Genomic DNA, 14701 nt, shown 5'->3' with positions numbered 1-14701 from the left:
GTTCTTTTCGACAAAATCATAAAATTAAACCTTTCTTATCCTATTTGATATGGCGCTATGTTCCATCAGACAATGTAGTCTCGAGAGATTGCTTTAACAACGTACTGTCTCCGAATTTACTTTTTAACCATCCGTTTATGTCATAGCGGCCGGCCCTGCGGGGTTGTAGGCAGACGCTGTGTATTGTGCATTCATAAATAAAGGTTTTAAAAAAAAAAAAAAAGATAGGCTGTAAGATTTGCCCGGAGGGTCAGTGAGCTTCAGGTGTTGTCATCTAAGCCCCCTTACCTAAACATCTACCCAGACCAACTGGTTCTTCGTACAAGAGCTTCCTTTCTTCCGAAAGTAGTTGCTCCCTTTCATGTAGACCAATCCATCACTCGGCCTACTTTTTATTCTCCAATTCATACCTCCAAGGAAGAAGAGTGACTTAACTGTCTGTACTCAAAAAGAGCATTGTCGTTCTACCTTGACCACACACAAGAGTTCCAGGTGGGCGACTAACTCTTCGTGGGGTAAGTCGAAGCAAGGAAAGGATGGGCCATACAGAACAGAACCACTGGTGATGGATGAGGCTCTTATCAAAATGGGCTACTCATTGGCTCAAAAGCAACCCTCTGAGGGGTTGCATGCTCATTCCACCAGAGCTAAAGCTGCACCACTACGTTAGCATGCAGAGTGCTGGTCCTGTACATCTGCCAAGCAGCAATGTGGGCTTCTTCGCACACATTTACAAAACACTACTTCCTGGACAGTCGGGTCCGTAGGGATTGGCACTTTGCATATTACTTGCCTGTTGTAACACTCAGTCTGCTAGATACACCACCTACCTGCAGATTCCTTACTAAATCTATTAATTTCCTAAAGGAAATTAATAGGCCTTATAACAAGATGGCAATTTAGCTTCTTGTACTGCTGCACCTGTTTCATTAGATGTCAAAAACAGAGAACTAGTTTTGACATGCTGTGGTGGGTGCTATATGCTCTGACATCACAACAACGCCACTTCCGGCATTCAGACAGAGCCAGAGCCCCCTACCTGCGTCTGAGAGTAATATGAAACGTTTTCCAGATCCAAACTGGCAGCAGGGATAGTCAAAGATGGGAAATCTGCAGGTAGCTAGAACCTCCACCAGAATGAGTGTCACCGAAAATAGTTGGTTTTTTTTACACTATCTGCCACAAAAGAAAAAAAAAACATGTATTTGAACTTCTCCAAAATAGCGCTCAAATAGTAGTGATGCTTTTTCCAAATTTATTTGCATCAGTGAGTTGCTCTTTATTTCAGAGGTTCACGAGAGATGTTGGATGATTCTGGAAACAATCAATCTCTGTCCGACTCCGATTCTCCAGTACCTACTTGCATGCCATTCTCATGGTTTGGTGACAGTCACAAAGAATATCCAGTAAGCAACACAAGTCTGAACCAGAGTGGACATGACATTTCACTTGAACTCGGTCAAGAAAAGAACAGAAATCAGGTACGTTTTAAGAGCTGTCAAATGTATTCATCCAAAGAGAAATTGTACACATCAATTTATATGTTTAAAAAATGCATATTATTAACCGAACCATACAATGCAAAAAAAATGTAGGCAAGCACGGAGGTTTGAAGGGATTTCAGTAGTAAAGGAGCTGTGAAGACATAAAGACATAAAGACAAAAGGTTTTAAGGGGCATATAACTGTGTGGAACCATAGAGAAAAGGTGTAACGTGAGGTGCTTTCAGGGTTCCGAATGGTGCAGAGGGTGAGAGAATAGGATAAATCTTTTGGGAGTAAGGCAACGCATTATGTTCATTATTTTGATTCGGATTTGTCTGTTAAGAAATGGGATAGAGTGTCTCTTTGCAAAATAGCACTTGCTCTTCAGCTGCACAACCAGCACAGACAAATAGGAGGATGGTATTCATGACTGCCAGAATGAAGGGCACTTGTGCAAAAAAATAATTATATTAATCTCCAAAGTAAGTAACACTGAGGTTTGGAAGGGGTTGAATGAGAATGTGTCTTGATTGAGCTCGTGAAAAATATTTATCTTGGAATTCTAAGCAAATTCACTTTTTTCCTACAATTGCATTCTAGGCAAAGAGAATGGAGTGGATGATAAAATAAATATATATTGGCGTGGAAGATAGGGAATTGATGCTCTGTAAATGCTCTATCAAAATTACATTCATTTAGAATTGTTGAGCTTCTGTTTGCATTCCCATGTGTACTCATCCAGTGTATTCAGGCCTTTGGTCATATTGAAAATGTGCTTTCAGAGTGCCTTAAACACAGATTCATAGAAAATTGGTTAATGAGGGTTAGCTTGTTTGGTACTCTGTGATTGGCAGCATGTAAACCTTGAGAAGCAGTGTGAACAATGGCATGTTTTGGAAAAGTTTCACATCTGCCAATGCTTCTTCGTTTGGTAAATATTCACACTGTTACATCTATCATAAGGAAAACTAGTGCACCACAGAAGGAAGATAATTGAGATGGGAAGGTAACATTGAAAAATGCTAATGTGGTAGTGTCTACCGAGGGTTTATGGTTGGGTATATGAAATGCCCTAATAAAGAGTGTTAAAGTTTTTTGGGATCACTTGGGTTTTCTATTGTATTCATAAACAATGGATGTCTGCATATATACACCGGATTACATATTTGTTTTTTACAGTGATATAAAAAAAATGCTTAGCTAAAAGGCGTAATTTTTTTTTTTTCCTTTTCATTTATGCATTTCTAAGTACCCACAACCCCTTAGGCATGCCTCTAAACGCATTTCGAGAATTAGTGCATAGTTCTTCTCCCTTCTGACAGCACATCTCCACAAACCTACTCCGGTCAGCGATGAACCCAGAATCGTTAGAAAGTCATGCTAGATTACCAAAAGCACAGCAATAACTTAAATCTGACATGAGTGGCAGTGGTGAATTTAATCTTAATTTCTTCCTTTGTTTTCCATTAAAGGGGATTGTTTTGTTGTTTAGTAAGCATTTTTCCTCATTGAGACTGTGGCTGGTAAGGGTAATGTGTTGATAACCAGTCCTATTGTAGTGAATCAAAGACACTTAAATAAATTACTGAATGTGCAGGTCTGTTGAAGGAATGTCTTTATTGCAAAGCTGAGCTGCCGACACATTGAGCAATCAATAGTCAACTGTTGCAAATTATCCCCCCTGAGGAAAACAATAGTGTGATGGGTAGAATGCCTGAATTAATCTAATCCACTGCTAGTCAATGTTAGAAATTAGGTTTCTGGTTAGCAGAGGTATGCACCCTGTCGAAGCAGAAACCAGAATCCAAGTTGTGATAAGTCACAACACACCCTAAATTATCCTGGTTTCACCCGCTGGCAGCTTGGCAAGGAGTACTCGGGCTTAACTTAAGGGGAAATGTGTTATGTATTTGTGCAACACTTCAAACAGTAACACAGTGACTCCACACCAGGTTATAAAAATAGAGAATATTTTATAAATAAAACAAGACCCAAAAATCCAACAAGTAGAAGTCGAGATATTTGTATTTAAAGAATAAATGTAAATTAACAATTAAAAGCAATAAACACTGAAAAAAGGTATCTGGCTGCGCTGGATCGTGGCAAAGTCAAATGTTCAGGCCAACTGTAAATGAGCGGCCAGACACAGGGACCCACTTTGGCCTGCTGAACCAAAGTACTTTGAGCCGGGATGCGTTGATGAAGATGCGAGGTGCAGCCGAAGTGATGCAACCGTGTCGAGCCTCGCAGTGGATGAGATGTGTTGATTTAATCCATGCAACTGTGGCGAGGTGTCGAGGCGCTAGTTTTGAATGTGAGGCGCTGGTTCTGAATGCGATCTGCGGCTGCTGCTCCCGCAGTAGGAGATTCATCGATTCTGAAGGCGATGCACTGGTTCTGAAATCAATGCACTAGATCCGCTCCACACAAATATGAGGATGCACTGATTCCGACCGGTGCACAGGCGAAGCTGCACTGGTTCTGATGATGATTCACAGATTCTGGTTGTAACAGCACATAATACCCACTTCCAAGGGCCCAGGACTGGGTTGGTACCACTTGGCAAGGCAAGACTTGCAGCAAGCAAAGTCCAAGTGCTGTAGCAGGTTAAGTTGAAGTCTTTACTGTCGCTGAGACTTAAAACATGAGGCAAGCCCTTGGAGTCACTCTGGGTTTAAGTGATGCATGTCCAGTTGTTCTCACCCAAGCATGAGAACAGCAGGCAGCAGGGCACCTTAGCATAGCAACAGTCCAGCAAAGCAACATTCCAGGAGAGTGGCAGTACTTCTTCCTGGCAGAGTCTTCACAGTTCCAGAATTATACTAAAATCATGTGCATTTGAAGTGGGGGGATACTTCAAAGAAAGCTTTGAAGTGCACAGAGGTCCTTCCTGCGCTGGCTCCAGACTCACTACAGGGGGATATGCAGCCCTTTGTGTGTGGAGAGGACACAACCTGTACAGGTGTAAGTGTGGGCTGTGCCCTGCTCCTCTCTCCCATCACCCAAGATGGCCCATAAAGACACAGCTAAATTTCCTTTGTGAGTGGCTGTGTAGAGGGAATACACACAGCACAGATGTCACCCAGCCCAGACTGAACAGACAGGCACCAAATGGCTGAAGTAAGTAAATGCCAGTTTTCTAAAAGTTTACAAAACCAACGTTCCTGGAGGATTTATTTCCACTCAACTTACAGCACATATTTCCTCACAAAGTCTTTTGGATCACTCACAATATGGGTTTCGGGAAGGACATGTAACGGAGACAGCTTTGGTTATGGCAGCCGAAGAACTTAAGATAATCCTAGACTCGTGGCAGGGCCTCCTTAATTTTATAAGATCTAGCGGCGGCCTGTGACACAGTGAACCATGAAATATTAGCCGGTACACCAACTGAATTGGGGGTCCAGGATTCTGCCCTCTCACTGTTCCTGTCCTACTTGCCAACAGAACCTTCTCTGTTGAATTGGGAGCCTTTGAATCCAAACCCTTCAATCTGCCTTGTGGGGTGCCTCAGGGCTCGTCTCTGGGCCCTACGTTATTTAATGTATATGTGGCTCCCCTCGCTTTAATTATACAGCAGTCTGGGTTTTCTGTTCTCTTAAGCAGGCGACGCACAGATGGTGGTACCAGTCTCAAGCAATGTGGAGGAGACCGCCAACCGATTTAAGGGCTGTATGTCACAAGTCAACCAATGGATGCAGTCTAACTGCGTGGAATTGAACGGCGTAAAGGCCGAGGTCCTGCTGCTGGGTGCCAATACAATCTTTTGGTCGCCCAGGTGGTGGCCTGCTAATCTGGGAGATTGTCCTAACCCAGTGTCCAACGTTAAAAACCTTGGAGTCCTCTTCGATGAAAAAATAACATTTAGTAATCAGATTAACAAGCTCTCCTTCACTATCTGGTTCATTCTAAAAAGGATTAGGAAAATCCGCCCATTTATTCCTCCCAATGCAATTGAAACCTTGGTCACAGCATTGGCTCTTTCGAGATTGGACTATGGGAATATATTATACTTTGGAATTCAATCCCAGCATCTAATAAAACTGCAACGTTTGCAGAATGCAGCTGCGAGATTGGTACTAGGCATCCCTAGGTTTCAATCAGTTTCTCACCTTTTAAGAGCCCTTCATTGGCTCACGATGACAAACCAGATTGAGTTTAAATCTCAATGTCTAGCCTTCAAAGCTTTACATGGTATAGGGCTGCTCTTTCTGAGGATGCATCTGAAATGGTATGCGCCGACCAAAAGCCTAAGATCCTCCCATATTAAACTTCTGCAGACACCTAAATGTAAAACGGCCCGATGGGGTGGCAGAAGCTTCCTGTTAGGGACAGTTAAGATTTGCAACCAGCTCCCCACTTCCATAAAGATCAACCCATCACTCTGGTCTTTCAGAAGGGCTCTGAAAACCTGGCTCTTTAACAACTGAGCTGGATCTTCCTGGTTTCCCGTCAAAACCTGGCAAACTACCGTCCTAGCACCAAGACGCCCACGGGCATTCCCTGCGTTCTAAAAATACATAAATCAAATCAACCTAATCTTTATGCTGATCAAACAAATGATCCAATAACATCAGCACAACATTCATGTATAAAAGCCAGTGACTCAATGATAAACACATGTATGTTTTCCAAAATTACATTCATAGAACATCGTGTCCATTATACATGATTGCAGTCCAAATAAAAATTAATATAGCAGTACAAACCCACACTGACTCAACCTTATGATCCTTATATACATATTAATTACAATTTTAGGATCTAAGGAAGTTCAAGGATTCTCCTAAAAATATAGGTCCAAGACACACCAGTCCTTAAAATATAAATCCTCACGTTTCAATTCTGAAGGAAAGACTAAGAGCACCAAGTGGTGTGATAAATGTTGTTAGAGAGGGCAAATTTTCGACATTTCGATCTCAAGAGGCACATCAGGTCGTCAAGGCCAATAACAGGACCCAGTATTGCGAAGGAATGAAGTCTATCGGTACTGCCACAAAAACCAAAGAAGACACTTCAATAAAACAAACTAGTATTAAGTCATAGTATGCGTCGCTTGCCCACAATACTTCACCAAAGTAACATGATTCAGAAACCCATCTACTATTGACACAGTGTAATAAAAATTGTCCACCTGGAACCAAGTGCAATACAACACCCAGCCACTTGCTAAGAACATTAAAAAGATATAAAAACATGTGTGACTGTATTGAAGCCCATTTCACTGCCAAAGAGGTGCAACATCTCGCAATGCCTGAAAAGGATATATTTAAACACTGTACCAAAGAATACTTTGCTGACAAATCAGGTCCTCATATCAATGAAGAGCTTGACAGAACCCCTGTACATCACAATGTTTCAGCTAAAGATTAACATAATTCGATTAGAAGCAGTGCTCCATATGAACGTACCTGAAAGTCACAGCATATGGTGGAAACAAAAATGATCTTACCCATCCGTGGCTTACAGAATTCAGAAACTTTAATCTAAAAATTTAACATGTTCATCAGAAATACCTTCCAAGACTCTACAAACGCACATTGACTGTATTCCGCCCAAAATCAAAAACTTACATACTTGCATCACTGGCTTATCAGCTCAACACAGCTGATCCGGTAATGCGTACACACTCCGGAACGAACTGGGTACAATTGAATGTAGAAGCCAGGTCACGTGATCGTGATGCGGTCCTAATTAAATTAATCCAATTCAGTAATGCGTACACACTCCGGAACTAACAGGGTACATTTGAATGTAAAAGCCTGGTCACGTGATCGCGATGCGGTCATAATGAAACTAATCCAAAGTTCAGCAGCCAACTTGTAATAGCCTCATGGGCTATATGTACAAAAGGAAGCTCCTAATTAACTGAGCAGCCCACAAACTGTGGGATGTAAATATGTGTCAAACTTCATTGCCTTAAGAAAATCATTGGTATTATAGTGTTGCACCATAATACACCCTCAGTATAACCTGCCGGTACTTTTCGGATCGACTTATTTACCACACTGGAATATCAGTGTGTTCACAGTGACACTCATTCAATCTGCTTAAGTCCTGAACTATGAAACCCTAAAGGTAGCAAGAAAAAGTCAATTCCTAAACTATCTAGTAATCCAATGTACAATCCAGCAGGCGGCCATTTTACGAGTATTTTACGAGTATTGTACGAACTCACAAACTCCAAAGCACGCACCATCAATCCAACAAAGAAGAATAACCCACTACATCAATCTTTTATCACCAGGGAGCATGCATCGAATAGTCAACACATGACAGTCTAACCTGGAGACATAATTACACGCAATGGAACCGTTTCAGAGTAATAGAAATGGGGGTCTCTAGTTACCAATGGTTTGAACCATTGTCCAAGTAGGACCCTTCTTCCTAGTCAGGGTGAGGGGGGATACACTTCTAAAATAACCCCAGCGCATCCCCTTGGTAGTTTGGCACGAGCACAGGCTTCTCTCAGAGGCAGTGTGTAAAGCATTTGTGCACACATGTAGTAATACAGTGAAATCACTACAAATGGACACCACACCAGTTTAGAAAAATAAGTAATCTTTGCCTAAATCAAACAAGACCAAAACGATAAAAATCCACAATACAGTAAATAAAATGTACTACTTAGAAGGTAAAAACAGTTCTGTCCATAGCAAACTATAGATGCAACACGTTCGACCCAAAGTACCTTGGATGTGTCAGAATCATAAACAAAAAAACAGCCGCAGGGAAGGTGGTGCGTCCGTTCCTTACTGCCACGCAGGGGAGTTGTTGCGTCAGTTCCTTTCTGAAGGTGAGGTGACGCATACGTTTCTTACTGTGCATGGAGGTAATGTGGCCCCAGTGTCCTTGGAGACTTAGCTCCACGGTGCGATGCGTAAGGATCGGGGATGCGTTGGTTCTCGATGCGGCGGCAAAGGTGATGCGTTGATCTCTCCAACCGCAGTCCCACAATGCATTTGGTTCTTACAGCCGCACAGCAGGGCCTGTGTTGGAATCGGTGCAGTGATCTATAACTAGGTAGATCGGTGCACTCGAGGCTGTATGCAGCGATTTCTCCAGCCGCTGGCAGGTGCCGCGTCAGTTTCAGAAACTAGTGTGGATGCGTCACACTTCTCGTAGTTGCGTCTCTTTTCCAGCTCCCAACAGCAGGAACAACCTCCAGAGGCGCAATTCAGCAACAGGCACCTCTTGGCAGGTCAGAACTCCCAGCAAGGAAGTTCAGGAGAACTGATGGTGAAGTCTTTGTTTCCCTGAGACTTCAGAACAGGAGGCAAGCTCTACTTTAAACCCTTGGAGATCTTCCTCAAGCAGGGGACACAGCACACAGAAAAGTCCTTGTCCTTTCCTTGGCAGAAACAGCCACAGCATGCCAACCCCAGACTGCACACAGCAAAAGGGCAGTACTTCTCCTTCAGTTTCTCCAATTCGTCTCATTGGCAAATGTTCCTCTTGAATTCCAGAAGTGATCTAAAGTTCACCCCAACATTTATAGTCCATTTATTTTTATTCTCTGGTGTCAGGGAGGCTCTGTGCTCAGTTCAAATCAGTTCTGTCCTCTGAGGTGCAGCTTCCCATCAGGAAGTAGACACAGCATTGTGTAAGGCAGATCAGGCCTATTCAGGTGAAAGGAAATCTCCTCCCCCTACTCTAAATGCAGCCCAGGTCTAATCAGCCTAGCCCAGAATGTAAAAGTCATCTTTACTAAAATATGCATCTTTATATTCTGAGTTCAGGCATACTTAACTTCGCCTTCCTATCTTGTCCTAATGGGAGGTTATATTTATAAGATTTTATAAATCAACTCCTATTCTATCCAATGGGACATATAGCCTTTCAATAGTGAAAAATTAAATTCTCTACAATTCACTATCAGGACATGTTGTTCACACTAAAACATGTCCTACCTTTCATAGGCACTGCACCCTTCCCACAGGGGTACCTTGGGCCTACCTTAGGGGTGACTCGCATGTAAGAAAAGGGAAGGTTAGGGCCTATCAAGTGGGTGCACTTGCCAGGTCGACATGGCAGTACCAAACTGTGCACAGACACTGCAATGACAGGTCGGAGAACCTTTTGCAAGGCTGCTTGTGTGGCTGGCACAATCAGTGCTGCACGCCCACTAGCAGCATTTGACTTACAGTCCTGGACCTCCGAGTCCCTCGTAACTACAACATCACCAGGCTAGACAGACAATCTAACAAGAAAGGAGGAGGCATCGCCTGCATCCACCGCTCTAACCTTCTGGGCACTGAACTACTCGCGGACACCACTGAATCCTGCGAATAACTCGCCCTCGCTATTCTCAGCAACTCCACCCCAGCACATCTTTTACCGACCCCCCCCCCCCCCCCCCCCCCTCCCCAGGCATGAACGACTTCCTCACTGACCACCTCATGGGAAACAGCACAGCTAAGAGTTCCAATAATGCCGATGATATTTTCCTCGGTCACTTTAACTTGCACTGGAACGATCCTATGGATTTACATATCAAGGCCATTAAGGACCTCCTGGCCGATCAAGCCCTGACTCAAGCCTGCTCACTAACAACTCACGCAAAAGGGGCCACTCTTGACTGGATTATCTCCAATCAATCGTCCAGCTTATCTCTTTTGACCCATGCGACTGGTCTGACCACCACGCCATTACCTTCCTCCTACCTGACACCCACAAGACATGGGCACCCCAACCGGTGATTCCGAAACCCTGTATCAGAGACACTAAGAATCTGGACCGCAGGAAACTAGAGGCTCACTGCAAATCAGACCTCCTCCCCTCCCCCTCCCCCGCATATCACAACAGGCAGCGGCCTTAACAAGTACTACTCTGCAACCATTTCGAACATCCTGGATGACCGAGCCCCACTTAAGCTGAAAAGAACCCAAATCAAAGACGGAAACCCATGGTTCACTGGATCCCTTAACAATGAGAGGAGAACCCTCCTACAAGCTGAAAGATCCTGGAGGCTGCACCCCTGTACCGCACATCTAAAACTCCTCCGCTAGGACAGAAATTCCTACAACAGGAACATACTCTTCAAACGAAACCCCTAAGTCTCTATCCTCAGAGGAATACTCCTCCTCATTTGCTGACAAAATCTCAACCCTTGGAAACAAACTCAAATCCATCACATACCCTCAAACACCTCTCGATCCGCCTCCTCCATCCACGTCGCCCCTACAGGCTTAACCCAAAAACCATGCTCATTGGACTGACCACAAACCCTACGACGACGAATCAGTGTCCAAAATCCTATCTTCCCTAAAACCCAATAACCATTTTAATGTCCCGCTCCCTTCCAACAGCCTAGCTGTCATCACCCAATCCATTATTCCTAGCTGGACTGCAATAATTAACGCCTCTCTCCGGCAGGGAATGATGCCCGACCCTCTAAAAGCCAGGTCAAGTCCTTACCATTCTGAAAAGTCTGTCGCTGGATCTAGCCTCTCCTGACAACTTCAGACCCATCTCCAACATCCCCCTCTTAGCCAAAGTGATGGAGAAATGTGTGCAGCAGCATCTAAGCCAACACATCAACAACTTCCACCTACTCGATGACTTCCAATCCGGATTCAGACCGGGGCACAGCACTGAAACCACTATGCTTCACATAGTTGATGACACTCTCCAAGCTCTTGACCAAGGCAAAACCTGTCTCCGCATCCTCATGGACCCATCTTCGGCCTTCGACACAGTGAACCATGTAAAACTACTCTAACGCCTCAAACTCAGGATGGGCTTAGATGGCAGTGTTCTAGAATGGTTCAGATCTTTCCTCCAAAACCAGTCCCAGAGATTCCTCGTCAATGGCAACCTATCGGCACCATCCCCGGTCACGGTTAGAGTCCCTCAAGGTTCAACACTATCCCCCACCATCTTCAACCTCTACCTGGAACTGCTTACCGAAGTACTACGCACTGATAATATCTCCTATCATATGTACGCTGATGAGACTCAGATCAACATCAAAATCTCATCTCTCGAAGATATTCTCTCCCAGAACGATGCCTTGGAACACATCGTCCAATGGCTCGCAGCCAATCAACTCAAACTTAACCCAAAGAAAACTGAATTTCTCCTGATCGCCCGCCCAATACCAACCTTGAGATTAAATCATGGGTTAAGGCTATCACAGCCTTGAATTGCCCACCGACCATCGTGGATTTGGCCGAATCACTGGGAATCATTCTCGACAGCATCCTGAACATGCGTGACCACATCAACTCAATGGCCAAATCAGACAGATTCCACCTGAGCCACTTTAGGAAATTGAAACCCTTCCTAGACTCTACCAACCTAAAAATGGCAGTCCAAGCACTTGTCATTTCTAGACTGAAGTATGGCTGTTCAACCCTCTCGGGTCTACCCAAGATCTCCCTGGCACCTCTAAAAGCCTGCCTCAATGTAGCCACCAGACTGCTCACCGGCACGAGGAAATACAACCATATTTCCCCACATTTGAAAGCTCTCAACTGGCTTCCCCTGGAGGCAAGAATACAGCTTAAAGTATCATGCACAAAGCCTTATATTCTAACTCCCCTGCATATCTGAGGCAGTAACTTGTGATCTCCGGAGTAATCAGAAACTTCTGATCTGCCAGAGACCTCCTGCTCCTACCAGCACGCTTTCGGAAAAAAAATCTTACAACCGAGCTTTCTCCGGGGCTGCTCCAAGAATATGAAACTCTCTCCCTCCTGACATCAGAAGAAACCCCTCTATCTCGCTTCAATAAGGTTGCCAAAACATTCCTTATGGGCAAATCTTTGCCTCTACCACCACTACAGCCCTGATCTACTGCCATCTATTGCCTCCTTTTGGATTATCTACCTCACCCCTTCAAAAACTTGGGGCCTTGTCACGAACATTGATTAACGTAATCTATAAATATGTTCTCTCGTCTTGAGTACTTGGATTTTCAATCTGTAAATACGTGCCCTATCTCCCTTATGTATCCTGCACCCTGCCCTCTTTCATTCGATCTGTAACTGGATGATGCTATGCCTATTCTGTGCATGCCTATGTTTCTCTTTAAAGCGCTCTGATACCCTAACAAGTCAAGTTCACGCTCTATAAAACACATAAAATAAAATAAATAAAAACGTGTTTGCAAGTCAAACAAGCCAATCATAGAAAACCAATCCATTGTCGCAATTTACAGAGGGAGCACTTGCTCTTTGGTACTGATCAGCAGTGGCAAAGTGCCCAAAGCATTTAGACCAGCAAAAAGTCCAAGAGCAGCAAAAACACAGGAGGCAGATGCAAAAATTCAGGGGAAATCCATGCCAAGGATGCCAGGTGTAACACAGAGGACAATAGAAAGTCCCTAACCACATACATTACTGTTAAGAATCACAGACAGGTCACAAGATACTTCTAAGGATGGAATATAATTTAAAGTGTTGCTAACGTCTGCAATTCCACAAGGTGGATCAGATCCCTATGCATGGTGTAAGCCCTCTAGATACATCAGTTTTCTTTGATTTTGAGCAAGTGATCCACATCATGGTTACGTTTGGGACGCTTTACCACTTCAAGAACACGTGGTTGGCTGTAGTATTGCACTTGGTTCCAGGTTAAGAATATTTATCACGTGGGGTTGATTGTAGGTGGTTTCTGGATCCTGTTATTTTGGTAATGCATTGTAGGCAAGTGATGCATACTATGACAGAATACTAGTTTGTTTTATTTAAGTGTTTTTGGTATTTGTGGCAGTACCGATAGGCTTCATTCTTTCTCAACACTGGGTCCCAAGGATGGTCTTGTGGGCCTGATGTGCCTTATGAGACCAAAACGTCGACAGTTTGTATTCTCGAACAACATTTATAACACTGCATTGTGCTCGGAGACCTTCAAAGTATATAGTTATGAAAATCCTTGCGCTTCCCTAGATTCTCAAGTTTTAATGAATGTGTATATAAGGATCATAAGGTGGCGTCAGTGTGGGTTTGTTGATGTACTGCTGAATTGAAAATTTTTATTTGGACGACCATCATGTATGATGGATATAATTTTGTATTGATGTAATTTTCAAACATATATATTGGCGTTTTCATTACGTCAGTGGTTTTTATACATTAATGTTGTGCTGATGTTATTGAATCAGTTGTTTGACGAGCATCAAGATTAAGTTGAGTGGAAATCTATCCTCCAGTTAGATATTGGTTTGGTAGATTACAGTACCCAGTTCCTTGGGGTATGGGGGGGGCATTGGGGGGGTATACTGAGTTGCCTTGTCCTAATAGATAATTTTCTAAAAGTGGCATTTGCTAAATTGTAACTGAAACACCAACATAACCATAAGTTTCGATTTTAAATTGCAAGTCCACTGACACCAAACTTATTTTAAAAAAAAGTCTACCTGTTCACAATTGGGAGTTACACTTAAGAGGTAATACAGTAATCCCAGTGTTCTCTTTTGGGAGAGATAGGCCTTGCAGTAATGAAAATCGAAATTGAGAGTTTTTAACTACCAAGACAAGTTAAACTGAAAAGTACTTATCCTGCCTTATAAATATATTGCACCCTGCCCTGTGGGTCATACAGGGCCAACCTTAGAGTTGACTTACATGTTTAACCCTTTCTATGCTGATGTCTGAACCGCTCCGTCATCAGCTGCGGTGGCGCTGTGCTGATGACTGAGCGGTTCCGTCATGGCCCTGCCGCCGCGCCTGCGCGGCGCTGATTTCGCGCCTGCGCGGCGCGTTCTATTGAGCGGGCGGGGCCATGACGGAACCGCTCCATCATGAGCACAGCCCAACCGCGGCTGATGGCGGAGCGGTTCCGGCATCAGCATGCGGCCGCCCCGCCCACTTAGCGCTGCAGCGGAATAGCCGCCGCAGCGATGTGGATAAAAAGGGAAGGTTTAGGCCTGTCAAGAGGTTAATTTTGTAAGGTAGAAGTAGCAATGTGAACTGCACATACAGCCTCTGCAATGGCAGGGATGAGTCATGGCTAGAGGGCAACTTAAGTGGGTGGCACAATGACTGCTGCAATCCCACTAATAACATTTAATTTACAGGCCGAAGGCACATGTAGTGCACTTTACTAGTGACTTATAAGTAAATTAAAAATCCCAAATGGGGTTAAGCCAATTTTACCATGTTTAGATTACAAGCACTTTAGCACTGGTCAGCAGTGATCAAGAGCACATAGTCCTAAAACCAGCAAAAACGAGGCCAGAAAAATATATTAAGGCCGGCTACAAGTTGGGAGGA

General features: G+C 43.8%; 1 protein-coding gene across 3 annotated transcripts in view; it reads left to right on the top strand.

Annotated features, from left to right (window-relative positions):
- Positions 1-14701, top strand: part of LOC147731157 (neurabin-2-like) — a 681485-nt gene that overhangs the window by 598939 nt on the left and 67845 nt on the right. For all 3 annotated transcript variants that reach the window (XM_086956139.1, XM_086956141.1, XM_086956140.1), the window contains exon 15: positions 1289-1481. In XM_086956139.1, coding sequence (XP_086812265.1) covers positions 1289-1481 — 193 coding nt within the window. The remainder of the gene's footprint in view (positions 1-1288; positions 1482-14701) is intronic.

Source organism: Lissotriton vulgaris, chromosome 2_1 (genome assembly GCF_964263255.1).
Source record: "Lissotriton vulgaris chromosome 2_1, aLisVul1.2, whole genome shotgun sequence".
In the NCBI taxonomy this organism is placed as follows: domain Eukaryota; kingdom Metazoa; phylum Chordata; class Amphibia; order Caudata; family Salamandridae; genus Lissotriton; species Lissotriton vulgaris.
This window is presented reverse-complemented; position numbering and strand designations above follow the sequence as displayed.